The 23,573-nt window shown below is 40.2% G+C and overlaps 2 protein-coding genes across 6 annotated transcripts in view; one reads left to right on the top strand and one right to left on the bottom strand.

Annotated features, from left to right (window-relative positions):
* celf5a (cugbp, Elav-like family member 5a) overlaps positions 1-23,573 on the top strand; it is a 325,603-nt gene that overhangs the window by 270,761 nt on the left and 31,269 nt on the right. For 2 of the 5 annotated variants that reach the window (XM_061684866.1, XM_061684865.1), the window contains exons 7-8: positions 394-540; positions 14,499-14,646. In XM_061684866.1, coding sequence (XP_061540850.1) covers positions 394-540; positions 14,499-14,646 — 295 coding nt within the window. Of the gene's footprint in view, positions 1-393; positions 541-14,498; positions 14,668-23,573 lie in introns of all 5 variants that reach the window. The other 3 variants (XM_061684863.1, XM_061684862.1, XM_061684864.1) reach the window with 2 other exon arrangements.
* LOC133406855 (uncharacterized) lies at positions 15,978-22,889 on the bottom strand. Its single transcript, XM_061684867.1, has 6 exons — positions 22,470-22,889; positions 20,843-21,570; positions 20,441-20,539; positions 20,211-20,315; positions 18,055-18,159; positions 15,978-17,699 (listed from the first exon to the last, which is right to left on the bottom strand). Exons 2-6 carry the CDS (start codon positions 20,930-20,932, stop codon positions 17,322-17,324), a joined length of 777 nt encoding a protein of 258 aa, XP_061540851.1. The 5' UTR covers positions 20,933-21,570; positions 22,470-22,889; the 3' UTR covers positions 15,978-17,321.

Genomic DNA, 23,573 nt, shown 5'->3' with positions numbered 1-23,573 from the left:
GGCATGAACAGGCAGGAATGGAAGATATTTATCTTATGAAAAGGTAATATTGAATTGTGTCTAAAAATAAAAAGGGGTGCAGATGGTTCATTTCTGACAAACTCAGAAATTGTTCTTAAAAATATCTTCTGGATTACCACTCATCTGTTCAGATTATGTTGCAGCCCAGATCAAAATAATTCCTGAATGAAAATAAAAGACCGTAACACAAATACAAATTTAAAATTACTGCAAAAGCATGTACCTATCCAACCTTACTTCAGTACCTCAGTCATTTCAGTCCTGAAAAGATTTAGATGGGCATAAAATCAGGCCAGGAAGAGCGCTGACAAAGACCGTGTACCAATCGGACCTTTAACCTTTGACCCTCTCTTTCCCCCGCCATCCGTTCAGGGCGCGTCATCCAGCCTGGTGGTCAAGTTCGCCGACACAGACAAGGAGCGCACCATCAGACGCATGCAGCAGATGGTCGGCCAGTTTGGCATCTTCAACCCTGCCATTGCCCTTCCCTTCAGCACCTACAGCTCTTACGCACATGCGGTGAGTCGGAAAAAGAGGTGTTCCTCGTGTGCCTCTTTACACACACACACACACACACACACACACATCAGCTGTCGTGGCATCAAGCAGTTGGCGCGTATAGAAAGGAAAGTGCAAAAGGCACAAGATCAAGATGTTGGTGTACTGAAAATTATTTATAGATTGCAATGGATGTGGATGTGTGGACCTACAGTCACCACAAGACCAGTGGTTCTCAAACGTTTTACACCAAGTAAAACAAACAGTTCTAAAACATGAAATGCAAATGTATTGTATATAAGTTAACTGTACTGCTAAGTTTAAACTAATGTAACATTACTCACTGTTGGAACATTTAATTCAGTGATTGTTTAGTGTGTCACTAGTGATACGCCTACCACACTTGGAGAATCATTGAGATAGACTTCATAATATAATTTTAATAGGTGTGTTTTGAACAGTTTTGCCAGAAAAATCGAAAGTTGAGTGTTAGTAATTTATCAATCTGTGAATTATTCGGCCACAGAACAGTGCAAAAGCCCTTTTGAAATTGCGTCTTTGGCGTGATTAGTTTCAGGACACATTTCCCATACTCCCCATAACAACCCCCAGATATAGTTTTCAAAATTTTCCCCCAAAAGCAACCAAAGAAATTGGTCAACAGGTTTATTATTCACTGATCTGAATTATCTGATTTTTATCCATGTTTTGAAGAGGTCTTATTTCACTACGAGGCTGTCCAATTTCATTCATTTTTTTTTTCATTTTCATAGTCCTTTCCGAATTAAGCCACATGGGAGGAGAAAAAAGCAGTTTTTCCACTCAAAATCCCTGATATACAGCCACACATTATCAGTCAGGCTGACGAGCTGGTGGATGAATACATCGGAGCGTTTAGCAGCTACACACTCTGACGTTTCCCTCAGGAATGTTGAAGTGCAAACGCCAACTAAAAGGAAAAGGGAATACTTGGCTTCATTTATCAGGGCGGCCGGAAAGACAACTCGTAAGGAATGCTAATGTCGCCCCCTTCGTGTTTGCTCCGCAACGTAAAAGTTGGCTGTTTTTCCGAAATGATGATTTAATGAAGCGGATCACAACTTGTTTTAGCAACAAGGTGCGAGGTGAAATGCATTATTTTCTCTTGTCACGAATGAAGCCCGTGTTTTTGTTTTTGTTTTTTTTAAACAAATTTTTAGAAGCGAACTCTGTACCATAATTACCTTAACACAGGAGTTTGTGTTTTCAATGACTTTTTTACTAACAGGATTTAACAATAAAACATGAACCTTCTTCCCACAAAGTTGTGGGAGGGGTTGAGGGGTTTACTTCTTTTTACACTCAAGAATGTTTTTTGTTTTGTTTTGTTTTTGTTTTTTTATGGATGTGTCACCCCTATTATTTAAGTTCAGCAACATTCCCCCGCAAAAATGTGAAATGGTTTTCTATTGGCATCATGATATGTAAATCAATGGTGTTTTTTTGTTTTTTTGTTTGTTTTGTTTTTTGGTGTATTTTTTTGGGTGGTTGTGCGCCCCCTTGTGGAGACATTATAAGGGGTCTTCAAGGGTTTTGCTGATAAATGGAGACATTATTGATGTCAAGCATGTTTACCCCCACTATTCACGAACGAAAGGGACTGGGCCTGACCAAATAGCGAAAATCCGTGAATAACGCCGATTATAGTTTCTTTAAAAAAAATTATTGAATAAGCGGAGTTATTCCTCGGGGAAATACCTCCAGTAGGCGGTTTCCTTTAAAAAAAAAAAAAAAAAAAAAGGGGCTTCGTAACCCTTTAAGCAACGGATGTGAGGACACATGGTGGAGGGAGGCATGTAGAAATATAATGTACCAAATGTTCACAGGCATGCCTTCTTTATCCTCTGCAAAAATGGATTAATATTACTGTGGCTTACTGCATAGCTGAGATCGACTCCATGTACAGTATGTATGCATTATACTGCCCTCAGTTGGGTAAGGCACACACACCATAAAGAGAAGCATAATATCTACTGAAATGAAGCACAAAAAGGCCTTCTTTATCTCCAAAGCCACAGTACACTTTCGCCCCGCACGTATGGAGTGCAGCGGTAGGGAACAAAAACAAACCACTGTATATGACAAAGTTACTTCCTCTGAATTATAATCCTTGACACAATGTAATGTAAATTTACCGCAACAAACTGCTACATGTGATCGATCAGGTTATGTATTTACATGTAGACTTGGTGAAGCAGTATTTGGCTCAATATCCAAATTTATTTTTGAACGTTCCGTTCCAAGTACTAAATAATTTGATGTTATGGTCATGAGGCGGCTCAGTAGTGTTGTTTTAGCATTTAACTTATATACTGTATTCTGTGCGTTAGGTCTGTACAGTTTCTGAACACAATTCTAATTCTACATTATATTTGGGTTTCTTTCAGCAAAATAATTACAGAATACTCAAGTATGACATTTAACTTTAATACAGTGAAACAGTATTAATAACAGCATAAAGAGCAATGATTGTTTACTTATCTTGAAAAAAAATCCTACTTTCCATATTGAACTTTTGTACTTTTTTAATGAAAAACAGCTTTGTTTTTATATAATCTTCTGTATTAAAACAAAAGGTATAAAAGACAGTTGATTTAAAAAAAAAAATTCAATCCCCACTTTTACCACAAAAACACCTAAAAACAATAAATAACAAAAACCTTCCAGGCATCGTGTGGTACCACTGGCTAAACTGGTCATCCTATTCCTTGCAGCTGTATATAATAATGATTCAGGACCAGTCAGCAGTGTTGTTTTTATGATCAACATGTGATCAACAACAGCCAGCCAGTGACGCAGCAGACAGACAGCAGGGAAGTCAGGACTTAAATGGATGATTTTACTGTGATGCCTTTTACATGAACAAATATTAGACATCACTCAACAAGGTTAAAATGTATTAAAACACATTTTCGTGACATTGTAATAAGGCTAATATTACCATTTTCTTATGATGAATAATACCTTTCATTACTCTGTCACTTACGGTAATTGCTGCTCTCCATCTAATGTCACGACAACAATCCTGGCCTCATCTGTGCCACACTTTATAAAACGCCCATCAACGAAAGCAGAATTTTATATATATAGGGAAGCAAGCAGACAACTTGTTTGGCTATAAAGGAAATGTAAACGATAGGTGAGGTCTCAAGGGGGCTATCCATTGTCCTCATTTCATTTCACACTAGCACCGCGGGGGCCTGGTTCACAATGTGCAAATGGGCTATCCTGGAGTAATTGAGAGGCCATGTCTTTTCTACAGTAAAACTCTCACCTTCATTGCTATTCATGAAATGCACATCTTTTTTTTAATCCTAGGAAATGTAACAACATGCAAATGGTTAAAGGGAGGGTCTCAGTTTGGACCATGACTCTTATTTACTGTGGCAGGGAAGCAGGATGATGCTAGAAAGCTGAGTTGTGATTTAATTCATTTGACGCAAATTTGTAAAAAAAAAAGATGAGCACCCTAATTTGGATCACTACCAATTTGTAAACCCAACTCATATATGTCAATAATTTTGGTCATTAAAACCCATGCATTATTCATTGAAAATTTAAGGAAAATGGATCGACACATTAATTTAGTTTTGCATAAACATGCCCATTTCCCACCACTCCGCAAAGTTACAGTGGGTACGGAAAGTATTCAGACCCCCTTAAATGTTTCACTCTTTTATATTGCAGCCATTTGCTAAAATCATTTAAGTGCATTTTTTTTCTCATTAATGTACACACAGCACCCCATATTGACAGAAAAAAACGGAATTGCTGAAATTTTTGCAGATTTATTAAAAAAGAAAAACTGAAATATCACAGGCGGCACGGTGAAGGACTGGTTAGAGCGTCTGCCTCACAGTTCTGAGGGCCGGGGTTCAATCCCCGGCACCGCCTGTGTGGAGTTAGCATGTTCTCCCCGTGCCTGCGTGGGTTTTCTCCGGGCACTCCCGTTTCCTCCCACATCCCAAAAACATGCATGGCAGGTTAATTGAACACTAAATTTCCCGTAGGTGTGAATGTGAGTGCGAATGGTTGTTTGTTTATATGTGCCCTGCGATTGGCTGGGTACCAGTTCAGGGTGTATGATAGCTGGGATAGGCTCCAGCACTCCCACGACCCTCAGAAAATGGATGGATGGATGAAATACCACACAGCCATTCAAAAGAAAATTTTGTTTTCTTTGTGGCCGGTGTCGTCGGACACCAGTTGTATGTATGCATATGATTTTTTCATCCAAACATGATATGATATACGTAAACACAAACGAAGCCTAAACATTTGATATTGTCATCTTGCAAGGCTTTGTGGTGACATTTTGTGAAAAAAAAGACATTGTAGATGTTTAATGTTCCAATGGTTGTTTTGTCACTTAAATATAGGGAAATAATAAAACTGTACTTAAATAATGATTCCATTAAAATGTATTACACATAAAAATAACACCTAAATACATGTTTGATTAAAAAAAACAGTTATAAAAAATCTAATGCAAATGTATTGTACTTTAATGTTAAATGCAACTAAAATCTAATTGGGTAGTGGTTCTTTCGCATACCACGAGAGCGAGCCCTCACTTTTATCCCACTTTGGAAATAACTTGTGTCGGCACTTATAAATATTTTTGGTGGGCCGTCACGTCACGTCAATTACTTCGAGCTTTTTTTTTTTCCGTCTTTGCGGCAGGGCCCTGTCCTTTTCTTTGCATAAAATACATTAAAAAGTCAATCTTGCATGATGTCTCTGTAGCCTTTAAGACTCTGCAAACAGCGACTCATGCTAGTATGGAATTTCGTAATGTCGCTAAACTATGTAGCGATGGTTAGCCGTCGGCGGCGGCTGCATGCGGGCACAGCAATTCCCCCATCGCCACCGGGGGAAAGTGCCGAAGTGATACGACGGATGTGTCTTTACGGGCGCAATAAAGCGTACTTACTCCCCGAAGAAGAGAACTCTCTGACACTGAAAGGCCTTCTTTATCTCCAAAGGCACACTACGTGTTCGCCCCGCTCTCCATACATCCTGGCCAAAAGAAAAAGGGGCGGGGGGGAGCACATATGGAGTGCAGCGGTGGGGAGAGCTGGTCTATATAGCTGTAACCAGAGAGTACAGTAAAGAGCTACCTCGCCACTACAGCTGTGGATGGTATTATAGAGTTGAGTTGACAGCCAGTAAATTGGATTTTAGTCAAACCAGGAGGAGGCGGCTCGGCATGGGAGGAGGGTTTTGTGTGTATGTGGTGGCGAGGGGAGAGAGGAGAGACGATGAGTGTGCAACACTGACCAAAATGAGAAATGTCGTGATGGACGCAGACGCTGGCGATCTATGACAGGAGACATTCCATTTGCGAAAAGGTGATTTCATAAAACACGAGCAGGAAAGGTGGTGAGCAAGACCGACCGTGTTTCCATGCAGCATTTGTATTGAGCTATAGTGGTCAGAACGTGTTGTGGCAATATTTTCTAGATTACTGTAATAAACAATAAAGAATCCCAATAGTTGTCTTTCTTGTTTATTCCTTGCAAGAAAGAGAAGAGGTTCAACAGAGCAGGCGCACAGGAAGCCGTAGAAAAGGTGACTATCTGACTAACATAACAGCTGCTCTCAAACTTGACAAGAATCTATCCATTTTCTATACCGATTGGACTCTAAATTGCCCATAGGTATGAATGTGACTGGTCGTTTGTCTATATGTGCCCTGTGATTGAGTGGCGGCCAGTCCAGGGAGTACCGCGGCTCTCACCCAAAGGATAGGCTCCTGCTCACCTACAACCCCAATGAAGATAGGAATTAAAACAGTAAAAACAACACTTGGTGTTTTCCAATCTTCATTACATTGATTGCTACACAAGATACTGTCACATTACTAGTGGCATTTTATAGGGATTGGTGGCATTAGTACAGTGTACCCAGCCATACAGAATCTTGGATTTTTAAGCAATCATTTTTTGAGGGCTTTTTTACAGTATACAGGCAAGTATGAATTTAGAGTTGCGTGCTTTCCTGTTCCTGTGTGGAAAAAGTAATTACCCGCCTTATTAAATCATGAATTAATTGTGGCTAATCACAATTTTTGGTTAATTTTCACTGATCACACCCAAGCCTGATTACCTCCAGACGTGTCAAGAAATCACTTAAACAGAATATGTCCCAACAAAATCAAGTGGGACAAAAGATCTAAAAAACAAACTGCAAAAAAAATTATTGAAAGAAACGATCCCAAGAAATTCCAGAATAGTCGAGAAATAAAGTAATTGACATCAGTTGGAAAAGGGTTATAAAAGCCATTTCTAAAGCTTTAGGATTCCAGCGAACCATAGGGAGAGCCATTATCCTCACATGGAGAAAATATGGAACAGTGGTGAAAATCCCAGGAGTGGCCGGCCTCCAAAGATTACCCCAAGAGAACAGCAATGACTCATACAGGAGGCCACAAAGTACCTAAGGACAACTTCTAAAGAACTGCAGGCCTCCCTTGCCTCAGTTAAGGTCTGTCTTTCTGACACAAGAATAAGGTGTCTGTGGCAGAGTTCCAAGGCGAGAACCACTGCTCACCAAAAAAAAAACATCTGAATGATTCCTTAGACTTTTGGGAGAATATTAAATGGACTGACAAGGTGAAAGCTGAGCTTTTTGGAAAGTGTGTGTCTCGTTACATCTGGCGTAAATGAAGCACGGAATCTCAGAAAAAGAACATCATACCAACAGTCAAACATGGTGGTGGTGGTGTGATGGTGTTGGGCTGCTTTTCTCCTTCAGGACCTGGACATCTTGCTGTGATTGATGGAACCATGAATTCTGCGCTTTATCAGAAAATCCTGAAGGAGAATTTTCAGCCATCATTTTGTGACCTCAAGCTGAAGTGCACTTGGGTTCCTCAGCAGGATAACAATCCAAAAGACTCAAGCAAGTCAACTTCTGAATGGCTTAAAAAAACAAAATAAAGGTTTTGGAGTGGCCTAGTCAAAGTCCAGATATGAATCCAATTGAAGTTCACCGGCATGACCTTCAAAAGCCTGTTGATGCTAGAAACCCCTCAATTTTTACAGAATTAAAACAATTCTACAAGGAAGAGTGGGTTATATATCAAAATATCTCCACAGAGATGTGAAAGACTCGTTACCAGTTATAGAAAACGCTTGATTTCATTTGTTGCTGCTGAGAATGGCCCAACCAGTTATTAGTTTAGGGAGCCATTACTTTTTCACACAGGGCCAGGCAACTGAATAGTTCTTTTTCCTGAATAAATTTGATCACTATTTAAAAACAGCATTTTAGGTTAACTTGGGTAATATTTGTCTTACATTTGTTTGATGATCTTCATCATTAAAGTGGGGAAACTGCAAAAATATAAGAATATGAGAAGGGGACCAATACTTTTTCACGGCACTGTGTGTGTATGTGTGTGTGTGTATATATATATATATATATATATATATATATATATACACATATACACATATATATATATATATATATACAGATAGATAGATAGATAGATAGATAGATAGATAGATAGATAGATAGATAGATAGATAGATAGATAGATAGATAGATAGATAGATAGATAGATAGATAGATAGATAGATAGACAGACAGACAGACAGACAGACAGACACAGTGTCAGTTTTGCTGTAAACTTTAACTGGGAGTGACAAATTGACAACTAAAGCAAGCATGCCGGACCTCTTTGGAAGCTGTGCAAGCAATAGTGAGAACTGGCACGAAGAAGTACTCCTTAAATGCATTGTAATAAGTTTAAGTTCGTGGGACTGGTAAAAAAAAAAATAAGTCAGCTCCAGCTCACCCGCGAGCCATGACCTCAGTGAAGCGTGATCAAAAATGGATGGATGGATGTTTGTCCATTGGTAGGCTGATTAAGAACACATTTTTATGGATGCTTCAGCTGTATGTACTATTTAAGTAATACTATGCCCACCATGATTGGCCTTCATCACTTTTCTTGTGTTATCTTCAAATCATATCAAGTTTGTGTTGCGGCATGATTTGCCTTTTCTTTTTTTTTTTACAGTGCGTGTGTGTGTGTGCGTGCGTGCGTGTGTTTTTGCGATTCGAAGGCAAGCGCGTTTGCGAGATAAACGAGAGGAGACGCTTTAACTGGCTGCTAATCGTGACAGCGTGTGGGCGGACGAGGGAGAGGGCGGCGACTGTAAACTGGCATTAGGCAACATCTCCCCCTGTTGGAGATTTTTTTAACACGCGCGAGCAATGACGATGCAGGCACACGTATACACGCACACACAAGCGCGCGCGCGCGCGCTGTGTGTGTGTGTGTGTGTGTGTGTGTGTGACCTGATTTAGGTGTCCCTAAGCACTCGAAGCCATTTGAGCATTTATTCGATATCCTTGATATCCAGTTTAAGGTCCACATACTAGTACGCTCGGCTCTTTGACCTCACTAGTAAAAAAAAAATCAGCCCACAAAGCAGAAGGACTGTCTTACTAGTCCAGTCCTGCCTTCCTTTTTTATTTCATTTCTTCATTTCTACACACTAGTAAGACAACTTTGGCATACAAGTAGGACAACGACTGTACATGTTACTAGTGAAGACAATGAGCATTCTAGCTCAAGGTCCATGGACTAGTTCGCTCTTTGTCCTCCCTAGTAAGACAATACTACGCACTAGTAGAACAACTAGGGTGCACTAGTAGAATGAATTAATCCTCTCCTGCCTTCTGCTACTGTATGGCATTTCTGCACTCTAGTAGGACAACTACATGTTACTAGTGAGGCAAAACTGCATTAGTTGACATCGGTGGGTGACTAGTATAGAAAGGCATTTGAGCATATAGTCAATATCCTTCATATCCAGGGCACTTTTTGTGGAAAAACATTACTAGTAAGACAGAGTCACTGTCACAGTCACATTGTGGTGAATTGTCTTGCAAGTGAGGACAAAGAGTGTTTTCTAGTACATAGGACGTTAAGCTAGATCTCGAGGCTAATAAGTGCTCAAACGGCATTCAATACACCAGCTTGTGCACACATCGTACGCGAGAAATGAAAAAAGCTATTAAAAATATTTCTGTGCTAGATCACTAGCATGGCGTTAACAAACTGGGCCCTTGAGTTGCCACAGTCTTTTAGTACACTTCATTGACCCCCCCCAGACCCCGCACCCCTCTCTTGTTTCCCCACCCTTTATCAGCCACTTTTGCCTCCCTTTGTCTCCCCCCCGCGCCGGGCTGGCCGGGTCGCAGCGCGCCGGGTTCACGTGTGACAGTGCTGCGAGTCACAGAGCAGCACTATAGTGAGATAATTGCCATGTGATAAAGAGGTGATTGCCTGCTGGCACTGCGGGAGGAGTGGTGCCATAAGGTTGCAATAAAAAAAAGCAGATGCCTGACAGTAAATGAATGCCGCTGGAAGCCGCACAACTTTCTTGGCCTCCCTTTTGTTCCCCCTTGTTCGGCTTTTGTTCCCTTCTTTTTACCTCCTGTCAGACAAAACATGGCTTTTGGATGTCATACAGTGTAAAGGCAGTGATGCCAAAACAAAGTAGTGTGCCATGAAGAAAATTATACAGTTTAACTTAATTGGTGGTAAAATTATTACTAATTTATTACAAATGATGTATATTTGTTCGTCTATCTATGCCAGCAACTTATAGTGATAGACAAAACAATTAAATCCTCTGCGTCTCCACGCTGGTGTGGGCGTGTTCACAGTTCAATCAATCGAAGGGGCTCCTCTCATTCCCTTTAAATGTGGCGCACAAGTGGTGTACTGGTAGAAACTGAAAAAAACTGATTTGCTCGAGTTCAGGAGGTCGACCCGAGCAAAGTACGGTTATAAGGAACTGCAAGCAGACTTCCTTTAAATTATTAAGTTATGTGGCTCCCCCAACACAAATAGTTACGCAAACAGTCATGTGAGCTCAGAGTTAGCTGTTAGCTTTACATGCTAACTAGCAAAGCGTCAACGTCAAAATAAAAACAAAATTAAGAAATTAAACAGATGAAGCTTGTTTTTCTGATTCGCTTTCACTGAGAGTTGAATGATTAGTCCACTTTGAGGTGATCACAGACTTACAGTTGTTTACAGCTCCTGGGAACACAGAGTACAAAAATTACACTGAGCCACATGCTGCTTCACCAAGTCTCAACAAAAAGACAATATTATCTGATCACAAGGCTCCTCTGGTAAATTTTTATTGAGCCCATTCTCGTTCAAGTTGCAGGTATGCTGAAAAAATATTTTCCTGTATTCTATTGTATCTAAGCTTAGTGGGCTTTGTCAGCTTGACTTGAATGTGTATCAAACAATCATAATGGATTCCAAGTCATCCTCAAAGAGGTCTTGGGGGCAGGGTGGAGGGGGACAGTCACACCATGCACCTCTTTGTTTCTGAGCCAACTCAATTCAGTTCCTGTTTTTTTTTTTTTTGTTCCCTTGCTGATTTCTTTCCAGCGTAACCCCCTTTTAAAGGCTCAATTCATCTTATTGCAAAAGAAACAGATGATCCCCATTTGCCACCCTGATAAAATTATGCAAATGACATAAGGCATTAATAGATAGCGGGCATGCGGCTAATGGATGAGACACTGGGGTGGGGATTCTGCAGCGGGACAGCCGCTTTCACTTTACCTGACAGCAGCACTGAGAGAAAATAATTGGCTTTTCCCCCACCACATCACTACCATTATCGCAGGGTCCGCCATGCAAATATAGCTACGGCAAGCGGTCGCTCAGTTCCTCCTCTCTTCTCGCAATATCATTAGCATTTGCGACGGTGGCGATGGAGTTGGATTTCTCCTTTGACAAGTTAGTTCAGGACCATGGCCATAGAATGGCAGCCATGCAGGCCTAAATGGTTCAGTGCATCACCAATAGTTAATTTACCCATCACGGCCAAAAATTAAACTAATTAATCTCAATGTCAAGCCCATGATGTAAAGTTCTGACTGTACAAGCTGTACCTTTTTCTTTGCATTCATTCCAATGACTGCTATGAGTTGCCTAAAATATAAAAATTGGTTCTGCAAAGTCAATTGTTTCTCCCAATTTTTGCCAAGCAGAGATGTGTTTTTCTGACGAGTGCAGAGCATCTTGTTCCTCTTGAGATGTCCCTGAATCCAGGCACCAATCAATAAAAGTGTGTTTTTAAGCAGGCATAACTAGAAACTCACAATCCAGAGCATGTTAGTAATTTAGTGGATGTGTCACAAAAACTGCAGTCAATTTCCACCCGCCGGACAACTCCCCCTCCCCTCTATGAGATGAAAATCAATAGGCCTTCCTTCACTCTGCATTTCTGCTTAGCATGAGAGGAACGCAGCTTCCATCAAAATGTAGCCCACAGTGTTTATTCATATGCTTGCATGCACCGCTGCCCTGTATGGTAATAACCTGCGTCCCCACCCCTTCAATATATTAGCACACAGGCTATACAGTCTTCATGCAAACAACCTGCTGAAGGCCTACCTCCGCAGCTGCTACCAGAAGCACTACTATCATGGAAACGAACACATCTCAGTTCCACAGGAAACAATTTAAAGAAATGACAAGTCGCTCTTGCACTGTCGTCATTTTCCAAGTTGCAGACTTATCCCTGTCCCGAAATGATAGCTTCACATTTACCCAGTTCTCTGACTAGTTACAGAAAGCTCACCACAACGAATGTCCTGAATGTTGCCCATCTCCTAACGTGTGTTAAATTTACTTCAGTTGCTTTCTGCATGTGTAACAATAAACATTAATGTTGGAACAGTCATTTGGGAAATTCAGTTCTCTTAGACCCCATTCACATACAGTACAAATGAGTTAGTGGTTTTTTTTTGTTTTTGTTTTTTAATGAAATATTTTTTCTTATTCGTCCACACGGGACCAGCGTTTTGGTAGCCCAAATACAATCAAATTTGTAACCAGGTGCCAGAGTGAATACATTTGAAAATACTGCCCTTGCTTTTTCACGTCAACAACACACGCATCTTTCCTGAGATGATGACCCGGTAGTCCCAGTTCACACGTGAACGTGCGCTAACACCGCTAACAACAACACAGCTGTGGAACACCGTGTCAGATGTTCTTGTCCTTGGCAGTGATTTGGGCTTTCGTTCCAAAGCAGTCGTTCAACCTCATCGTCCGTACAAATGTCTCCTTCCTTGCTCGCCTAGCATTCCCCGCCATTGCTGTTAGTAAGTTTATTTCGCACGGGCTTCTTATAAAAATCGAAAAACAAATAGATTGGCTCCATTTCCGTGTGCACATGGCCTTACTGTGTGAGACCTAGAAGGGACGTCATCGGCAGCACCTTTGTTTTGGTCGCAGATAGGCCCCACAGCTCCTCTTTTCATTTGTCAATCAACTCACCCTGTAATGTGAGGCGATGAGCAGTATCTTTTTTGCGTGTTCATATTTGAACAAATAGGCGCTGTCCAAACAGGCCTAAAAAGTTGCGGCTTAAAATTGCACCAAAGTCGCCGGAATTGTGAGTAACTTATTTGTAATTGTTCGGCCCATTTCTATCAGCACTGAGTCGTACAGTTATCCATCAAGCTATGCCTAAAACATGAAACATTAAACTAAAGTGTTTTGCGTTATTTGGGCTTGTGTCGCTGTTGGACAACTTCACTGCAAAAAGCCCTGCTACTAGCGGCTAGGCTAGTACTTATTAGCTGCTCGTGGACCGGCGGCAGACCGGCGTTGACTCCATCCAATACTAGAGGGTCTTGGCGAAGATTCATACAACAGAGTTTAACCATTACGTTTGCTCGTCCGCGAACTAACGAGCTAAGGAGCTCGCTAGACTGCGGCAGGTGTCAAATACATCGGCACCGCATTCCGAGTTGTTGTGTGTGGGTCCCCACAGAACAGACACATGGGAAGGTTAACTGTTTATGAACCATAACCACAGCGGGACACGTTATTCAGCCAGTCGCTGACTACAGACATGAGCACACAGCGTATGAGCAAATGGATTTGACTGACAGGTGAAGGCCTGTCTCCAGCGCCTTCATCGGATACGCCCACACAGTCCTGCAGCTCGAATGCGAGCCGTATTTTGCATGATTTCAGAGCCTTATTTTATATACATGGCTTTTTTTTTTTTATCATTCATTCCAATTTGGAAGGCTTTCTAAAAACTCTCTTCTCTGTGGTGTGTCAAATTATCAAGACATTTTCTGGCCTCTTTGGTGCATCTTTAAATGAACAAACATTTTTGGGAGAATCCCAGCAATCGTGTGGATGTTCCCCCCCCCCCCCCCCCCTGCCTGTCGTCATATTCATGCCACCACACAAACCCTGCAACCTTTATAATTTAAGAACATTTAAAAATCTGGTGTTTTCCAGCCAATACCGATGACCTGAAAATCACGTGATCGGCCCCGATTTCCAATCATGTGATCGGATCGGGACAACCCTACCAGCTGACTTTGTGCAAGAGGCTGGGTACGCCCAGGCCTTGTTGCCAGTCAATCATGGGGCAGAGACAAACATTAAAGAATTTAGGAGGAGCAGTTTCACCCAAAAATCTGCAAATGTCAAACCGCGAATATGCAAGGATTCACTGTATAATAGTGTGTTGTGGTGAAGTTTCTAAGCAGAGCACATTGCAACAAGTTTCCAAGGAGATCACACTGCAACTCCTTTGCAAACTTTCCCTGTTCCCTGAGTGCACAGATAATGTGCACATGTCAACGTCTTGATTTGTATGAGCGTGAGAGCAGCTGGTGACAGGCTTCCTGCTGCCAGCCCAGACAGATGCACTAAACATAGGCTGACAGGCTTCTTTTCTTCCTTCTTCCCTTTCTTCTACTTTGCTCCACTTTCCATTTCCCCTCCACTCGCCATCCATCAACCTAAACACACACATCCATCCCTCCCGTCCTTCCCCACGTACTATATTTTCCCCATTACCATCTGTCGTCCTCTCACCTGGGCACCCTAATCCCCGGTCTTCCTTGGCCCTCTTCTTTAGCTCATGCAGCAGCAGGCGGCCATCATGGCGGCGAGCCATGGCGGTTACCTGACGCCGAGTGTGGCCGCCTTCCCGGCCACACAGATCCACCAGATGGGGGCACTCAACATCAACAGCCTGCCACCCACCCCCATGACCCCGGTGTCGGGTGAGTTTCATCAAGCCTTGGGTGAGCACTCCGTTTTATTCCTTCTCGTTGGGTCCCTGTGTTTGTGCGTGTTTGTGTTCTTGCAAATTATTTCTCTCTCAGGGCAACACCAACTTTGGAATCCCATCTTTATTGTATGGGCATTTTTCTTTGCAGGAACATTTTGGCTGATAAAAAAGGAACTGCTTAGTTTGTGTGTTTGCATGAGTACTTGTGAAATCGGTGTCATTACACGTTCACAAACAGGGGACTTCATGTGAACAGGGGACTCAAATTATATAATAAATATAAATAATAATTGATGTAATCCCTAAAAAAAGGGGATGTGGCTTTGGCTATCAATGCCACAAAATGGTGGCAACACACTTAAACCGAAAAAAGAGGGTTGTATGATGTCTCCAGTAATTTAAGAACAGTCACACATGGTATAATGTTTGATTGATCTGCTGTTATCTGTAACAACACAGACAAATAATAATCAGTAAAGCATCAACACGAAGCATCTAGCATGTACTGTACGCAAACATGAAGCTGTTACACACGACTGTATTCAGTCGCTTATGTAACATAAACCTTCACGTGACGCTCATCAGTCGTATTACAGTTACAATTACTTTTTAAACCAAGTACCACCTAAAAAAATAATTAGCTCTCCAAGTACCACTATAATGATGAACATTAAAATACAGTAGCATAGTAGGCTCGAGTCTTCATCAAAAACTAGGCAAAGGTTTCCATCCATTCATTTTCCGTTCCGCTTATCCTCTCCAGGGTCGTGGGCGTGCTGGATCCTATCCCAGCTATCTTTGAACGAGAGGCAGGGTACACCCTGTACTGGTCGCCAGCCAAACACGGCACATATAAACAAACAACCAGTCACACCTATGGGCAATTTAGAGTCTGCAATTAACCTACCATGCGTGTTTTTGGGATACCGGAGCACCCGGAGAAAGCCCACGCGGGCATGGGGAGAATATGCAAACTCCACACAGGCGAGGACGGATTTGAACCCGGGTCCTCAGAACTGTGAGGCAGATCTGCTAACCAGTCGCTACCGTGCCATAGGCAAAGGTTTTATTTCTCCAATGTATAATTATTTATTTTAAGTCACAGTGACAATAACAATGTGTAGTCTGACTGTTAAAACTGCACTTACATATAAGACAATAAAAAAAACTACTTAAATAACTGTTGAAATGTATTGCACATAAGTTAAAACTTTTACCTAAATAAACGTTGGAAAACAGTTCTTGACGATTAAATGCAAATGTATTGTACTTAAAAGTCCAATTAAATTGAACTGTCCTCAACAAATGTAGCATATTGCACTGGATTTTAAAAAAAAGTCTTAAACTACTGTAACGTTATGCAGATTTTAAAGATAATTCCATGGTACTCGTACCACACTTTTGAGAAAAACTGAGCTAGAATACTAGCCCAAATAACACGCTAGCACAAATTGACATGACATCATATATAGGAAAGCAATATTTATACAAACTGTGTAAGTCATGAAACTCCCCTTTTGGCATTTACACAAAATAATTAACATTAGCAAAAACAGGCAAATTGTAACGGAAAATTAAACTGCATTAGGTACTAGTAGCTGTCTCAGAAGAGAAGCAAAAATATAGTTTTCATTTCACTTTTTGCATGGAGAAAAATTAAGGATTGCCTACAAAACAGGACATCTCAAATGCAGACAAAAATTCAAACACCATTAGGTAAACATAACAACACTACCAAAATAATACCACCCCAATTCCAATGAAGTTGGGATGTTGTGTTAAACATAAATAAAAACAGAATACAATGATTTGCAAATCATGTTCAACCTATATTTAATTGAATACACTACAAAGACAAGATATTTAATGTTCAAACTGATCAACTTTATTGTTTTTAGCAAATAATCTTTAACTTTTTATGGCTGCAACACGTGCCAGCTGCTCCAAACATACGTTTTAGAATTCTGGCCAAACATTTCTACCTTGCTTGGTTGGATGGACCAACACATTTTTCCACATCTGGGAGATTTGTATTATAAACAGTTCAAAATACCAATCACTGTGTTTTTGCAAAATGTAGCCAGGCTTGGATATTTTTCTTTTGTTAAGCCCCATCTAGGGGTGTCCAGGATAAAACATGAAAAAGGGTCCCTACTCCCCTCAAGTCCCAAGCAGCCACTGAGACACTTGACTTGGTGTAACAAAAAATATTCATTCACAATATTCATCATTTTACCATGGATATAGTATTCAACAAAAAAAGACCAAAACAAATATTTCTCATTTGAAAAGTAATCAAATATAATCTGACAAGAAACACAACTAAAATACAATTTGCTTACCTTCCTTAAAGACAGAAACAGGAGAAAATAAGGTGGTAGTTAACCCCTACTTGATAGTGCGAGCACATGGTTTATTTGTTAATTGTTTATTATTAATTGTCGTAACGTGGCAGTTGGAAGAAGCGAGATGGGGATTCCTTTTCTCTTGCTGTCTTCGCTTAAAAGGATGTTCCTCCAAACACACCAATTACATGAGCCGCTGTCTGTCCACCAGTCAACCCTAATCAACAAAAACAAGAAACACACCTGCACGGACCCTAAAGCAGACATTGACACGAAAACTTGCGACTTCAGTTACATACTTGATCACATAAGGCTTCTCACCTTATCTTGCCACTCTACCCCACAGTCCCGACATATGAAGAAGACGGGAGATTGTTGTCACGTGTACTGAACAGCCAGTACTTGCCAGAAATTCCTGCAGCTCCTTCAATGTTGCTGTCGGCCTCTTAACAGCCTCCCTGACCAGTTCTCTTCTTGTCTTTTCATCAATTTTGGATGGACGTCCAGTTCTTGGTAATGGGACTGTTGTGCCATTTTTTCTCCACTTGACGATGACGCTCTTCACTGTGTTCCATGGTATATTTAATCCCTTGGAAATTCTTTTGTACCCTTCTCCCGACTGATACCTTTCAACAATGAGATCCCTCTGATGCTGTGGAAGCTCTCTGCTGTGGAAGCTCTCTGCAGACCGTGGCTTGTGCTGTACAAAAATGTCAGGAAAAAGTCTACTAGAACATCTGAACTTTATTTGGGGTTAATCAGAGACACTTTAAAATGGTGGCCGGTGGGTGCTGACTCCTATTTAAGAGTTTGAATATGATTGGTCACTTCTGAACACAGCCACACTGCCAGTTATAAGAGGATGTGAACACTTGTATCTCAGTTTATTTTTACTTCCCCTCTTAAACGTAGTTCTTATCTTGGTCTCATTTTTTTATACCACAAAAACCTGGGTGTGAATACTATATTCACTGTATACTTAACTATACCTAGCACTACGTTTTTCCATACTTATGCCTTTTTCATTATCCCTATGTAATGAAATACATAATTACCATTTGACACATAAAAGCCTCTTCTGTATAAGAAAATGAATCTTCTGCCTGATGTTTTTCTGCATCCAACATTTCCAGGGACAGAGAACTCTGCTGCTCTGTGTTCTGAAACAAAGAAAAAAGTTAAATGTAGTAATTTACAAATAATTGCTTATTCATACCCACTAGATTTTAGTAAAATTATTGTAAGCATCTTTCAGCACCTGATTGGGTAATCAAACACCTACAGTGTATACATAAATGGTCTATATGCCCCTGTTCAAATGCCAGGTTTTTTTTCAAATGAAAAAATATCACAAATGATTTCAAATATTTTTCCATCATTAATGTGAAATATAGCCTTGTGCATCTCAATTGAAAATTGTAAATCTTTTAAATTGGTGAAGAAAAGATAAACAACTGAGATGATGATTTTGCAGTAGTGTCACATCCTCTTATAATTGAGTATGTGGCTGTGATCAGAATTAACAACTCACATTTAAGCTCACGTAAAAAGGGAATGAGCTCAAACCTACCACTATTTAGCCCTATAAAGCCTGAAGTATGAAATAATTGACAGGAAATTTTAATTCATTGAAACTGGAGCCTTTATTGGTCCCTTTGAACTAACATTCTGAAAATCAACTTCATATTTCATACATCCGGTCACATTCATAATTCTTACTTTCCCAACAAAGTAAAACATAATACACAGACATATCAAACTAAAATCATAAAGATTTCCCACCAATAATCAATAGTATAACTGCTATCAGGCAGCACTGAGAAATCCACCAACGGAACTGTCAATGGCATTGGAAGAGGAACGTTTCAGTTTTTTTTGTACTAATTTCGTAGGGCACAAACTTTCATTTTGCATGGTGGAAGGCCTGAAAATTCTTGCTCAGGCAAAGGTGGCCTTTGCATGTTGCACAGTAGAGAAAGTGGCCTGTGCAGAACTTAACTCTGTCGGGTTTGCCATGTTGAGAAATGATCAAGGACATCTTTTCTCACATCAGGGCTCACCAGAGTGGTTTTACTTTTGCAGCGATGGGCGGTTGTTGCTTCTCGGGAGGATAGTGGTCTGCCACGCTTTTTGACCTTTCCTGCACTGATGACAGATGTGGCAACAGAAGCCTGAAACCTTCGCAAAGGCAGGGGGTTTTGTTTTGACTTTTTTTTCTAGGTCTCTTCTTTAGTCGATCCATGCATTGATTACTGCCACTCTAACAGTGTGCCACCAAATGTATAAATAGGGCCTTTGAGATGTGAAGCTGTACTTGTAAAGTGCAGGTAACATGTCAATGACCCCCATGAACTTAATGTATCTGTCAACGATAGCTGGCCTGGGAAGTATTATTTGGCTTTTTGGTTTTCCGCTCCCAATGCTTCACATTGCCCAGAGGTTCAACGCCAACAAAAGAAGAGAGCAGGGCTTTGTTGTCATACCTTCTCACAATTATGTTGACTTCCTGGTTTACGCTGAAATAAAGAAACCCACTTTCCTTTGCCTTTAATTATTTCTCATCTATCAGTTGGCAGTTCTTTACCCTGTTCATTCAGACAGTGCCTATGTAGTAGAATCCTTTGTTTCAAGTGCTCTACCATAGAAACTGATGTAAAAAGGTTGTTTGCAAAAGATTTTTTTTTCCTCCTCAGGAAAGGTTGAGGTTATTTTGAGGACATCTCCAGTAGCACCAACATTAGATTTCTCTTTGTCTACATTTTCTTCCCCTTGGCGCACATCAAAGTTAGAAAGATAGCCATGTTTTCTGGCCCATCCCCACATCTGGAACCCCCAATTGTGGGGGTTTCCTGGCATGTAGCACCACAGATTTGATTTTCCTTTGAAAGGCACCATGATCAGCAGAACATTCTTCCGGAAGTATGCAAAGAGAGGTTTGGTGTTGTTTTGAAAAGATTTGATTCCGTTTTTTTTTATTATTATTATTTAATTGTACAGGTTATATGTCACAAAAAAGGTGGGGAAAGTTTTTAAATTATTTATATTGGTCTTGTTTTTTATTATCACAAGAAAAAAACTGGCATTTGAACAGCAGTGTGTAGAATTTTTATATTGAGTGTATAGGTAAGAAAACATTTTTAGAACTTTTCCCCCCATGCTTCTAATATGCCTTTTTTACTGTCCCTGAACATGGAATGAAATCCATAATTACCATTTCACACACAAAATTCTCTTCAGTATAAGAGAATGAATCTGCTTCTGCCTCATGTTGTTCATCTAATATTTCACGGGCAAGACAAGCTGGCTGCTCAGTGCTCTGAAACAAAGAAAAGTCATTTGCAAATAATCGGAGTTAATTCATACCCACACTACTTTCATTTTAGAAAAATTATTGTATGCAATTTTCACCACCTGTGATTGTGTAATTAAACAGCTACTTACAATTTCACAAACAGATGATGATTCTTTAGTAGATGAATCCATCAGGTCACTACCAGTACTCTCTGAGATTTCAATTATATGTTCGGTGTCAGTTCTGTCCTGTAACAAAAATAAAACAACATAATAAAATAAAATAAATTAACTCTCCATGAATCCACACATTTGGTGCCTGATTGGTTTTCTTCCCCTTTTTGTGGCATATTCATTCCGGTTAATTCTAAATTATTCTGTTGCATTTCAAATCAGGTTAAAAAAACATGCACGAGTCACATATACTGTGGTTGTACCTAGGGGATATAACACAGTTTCTGGAAAATCTATTAGATATCTGCTCAGGCGTAGATAAATATCTTGATAGGCCTTTATCTTACCTACCACTACATGAAAAACAGAAGTACTTACTTTATTTCCACATCCAGTGCCAATGTTGGTTGTGGTTCCAGTGTAATCAGACTGATTTACGAAACCTGCCAGCACATAAAGGTTTATCATTTCCACAGAATAGATTTATGATCAACAATATTCCGATCCATAAAATATCATAAAAGCATGTTAAAACGTTTTTCTCTTCCCTTCTCCACTTTTAATATACACCAATCTCTGCTCATCTATGGATTATATCAGTAGACACTTTGCATCTGTGCTGGTACTTCCCTGTAATGTGTGAAATAAATTTCCTACACTGTATCTTCTTGACTGCTGAAGAGATCTTGGCGGAGCCGAGCCCAGATAACTGTTTACCACTTTACAGAATCTTTTACCACAAATTAAATGTGAAAAGTTTTCTCTCCAGATCGTGTTCCCAAATGTGAAACCTTTACCACAAATTGAGCAGGCAAAAGGTATATCATGTGTCACAGTAGATGTGATTACCACAACACACTGCAAGGTTTTGTCACACTGACAGTGTGACATGTCAGATCACCTTTAGGTGTTCTCATCATCAGTTTCAGTGTCAAAAGAGTGTGCTGTTATGACATCACGTTCTGATTGCGGAGCTAAGAGGCATTCTGTTCGTGATCCTCCAGGCGCCTCTTCCTTTTTGATGTGGGGGGGTTCCTCATCCACTTCCACTTTAATGCAAGGGCACTCGGGGTCCTGCTGCTCATGAAAAATATTTTTATTGACGCCTGCAGGGCACAAGAAAACAAACACAAATGGTTTGGACAACTCAAGTTGTGGCTGTTTTGTACGTTATTGTTGATACATGTTTTGGCAATGTGTAGAAGGCACTTGAGCAGTTCAGTAACTGGAAGAACAAAATCAGCAATTTTTGTGATGACAAATCATTGATTCATTCTTTGTACCACAAACTGGGACACTATCATAACCACATAAACATCAAATAATATGTAATATTACATTACATTAAAACAAAATTGTTTGTGTAAATTGTGTCAGTGACACTTATCAAAAATATACCGAGAACACCAACTGCTGGCAATGTTTGTCAACCTGGCATAGTAGGAGTCTCAGTAAGTTAGGAAAATAAGTGTCATTATGGCACCAAATGCAGACTGAAAAGAGAAGGGGAAAATCTTTTTCTTATTCACTGATCTGGCCAACCTAAGAATTTGTCCCTCATCCACTACTGAGGACTGCCTTTGAAGTTCCCATGACGATGACAAAGTTGGTATTCAATACACACCAGTAATTAAAAACAACTCTTGTTTTTTGTATTATTATTATTATTATATTAAGTGTAAAAACTAGCATTTTAAACAATTAATGCAATCGGTTTAAAAAAAAGACCTGGTATGAATGATAGTTATGATAGTTTAGGAAGTTAACAGATGTGCACTGTTTTTTTATAAATCATAAAATATGGTCTTTTAAGGTTAATTTTAATTTTATATAAATTCCTGTGTAAGGATTTTTTTTGTTAAAAGTTACGCTTGCATTGCAGAGGTCTTTGTGCACTATTTCCTACCAACTCATACGCAGTCACATTGTATTAACCACTCTCCACCTGGATTTTACATGAATGTTTTTTAAATAAATACATTTAAAAAGGGGGGGGGCGACCAACCTGCTCTGTGCGACACAAGTCGAGGTGTCTTCAAAACAGCGTCCAACAGCAGACGTTGGCCCCCGTTCTCCTCTTTTAATAGACAAAGCTCCTCTTCGTACTCCTCCTTCACACTGATTGCACACATTGCCACACTTCACCAACCGCAACACTTGATCTCTGTTTACAGCGATGTGTCGAACAACAAACGCGTCTCCTCGTTCGTATCTGCAAGCTAAGCTAAGCTAAGCTACCTCGAGAAGCTTAAACGCGCCCGACACGAGTTTATCCGGACACGAAGATGACATGAATGATGTTTTAGTCCAGTTAATTAGCGTTTGGAGGTACTGTGTCGAGGCTTCAGCACCCGCAGTATTAATTTGAGAAGAATTATTCTGCGAAGCGCTAACCAAAACGTACACGGAAGTAGTGTTGCAGAGGAAATTGTACGGCAAATCCACTTGGACAAACTAGTTATCTCAGTAACGAAACGCGATTTGGCATTAAAAATACATACATTGTGAGGACATGTTCCTTAGTGTGTATATTTTGGATGGTCCACACGGTGTTGGGATCTTTCTGTTTTAGTGTGACACAGCACTTGCTATCCCACTTTTATTGTAAGGGCATTTTCTATCTTGTATTTCTATCTTACTTTGGTACCACCACTGACATCTCATCATCATTGTGGTGACATGTCTATTTGTGTGGACCATTTTTCTTATTTGTGTATGTGTTTGTTTGTCTTTATAATTTCCGGTAGCACTTTTAGTAACAACAATAATAATAATAATAATAATTTGATTTATGCTTGTCAACATTACTTTTATGGGGACATTTCTCTTTTTGTGGACAATTTGGCTGTGTGTCGGGTTGTTTTAAACCCCCCCCAAAAGCCTCTGCTTTACTGTAAATCTAAAAATATTGCTCCACAGAGACAACGAGAGAGAGATTGTAAATTGAGTGTGGTATACAAAGTTTTGGAAAGGAAGTGACTTTGAATTACTTAACATCTGGTGCATCTCTTTCGCTTATTCAGCTTCTTTTTTTGAGAGAAAAGGGGAAGGAACTTGGAGATTCCTCCCTCTACAAAAGCAAGAAGTGAAATAAATAATAGAGCATGCA

This window comes from Phycodurus eques, chromosome 8 (assembly GCF_024500275.1).
Source record: "Phycodurus eques isolate BA_2022a chromosome 8, UOR_Pequ_1.1, whole genome shotgun sequence".
Classification (NCBI taxonomy): domain Eukaryota; kingdom Metazoa; phylum Chordata; class Actinopteri; order Syngnathiformes; family Syngnathidae; genus Phycodurus; species Phycodurus eques.
Note: the sequence above shows the minus strand (reverse complement) of the source record. Positions and strands in the feature narration are given on the sequence as shown.

Bases quoted from the DNA above. Each gene is read 5' to 3' on its own strand.
- LOC133406855 (XM_061684867.1), bottom strand. From the start codon at position 20,932: ATGATAAACCTTTATGTGCTGGCAGGTTTCGTAAATCAGTCTGATTAC. The intron at 20,316-20,440 runs GTAAGTAGCTGT...TCTTTGTTTCAG, and splicing joins CATCATCTGTTTGTGAAATT to AGCACTGAGCAGCCAGCTTG. The intron at 17,700-18,054 runs GTAATTATGTAT...ATTTTTGTACAG, and splicing joins AGGCTTTTATGTGTCAAATG to CACAAGCCACGGTCTGCAGA.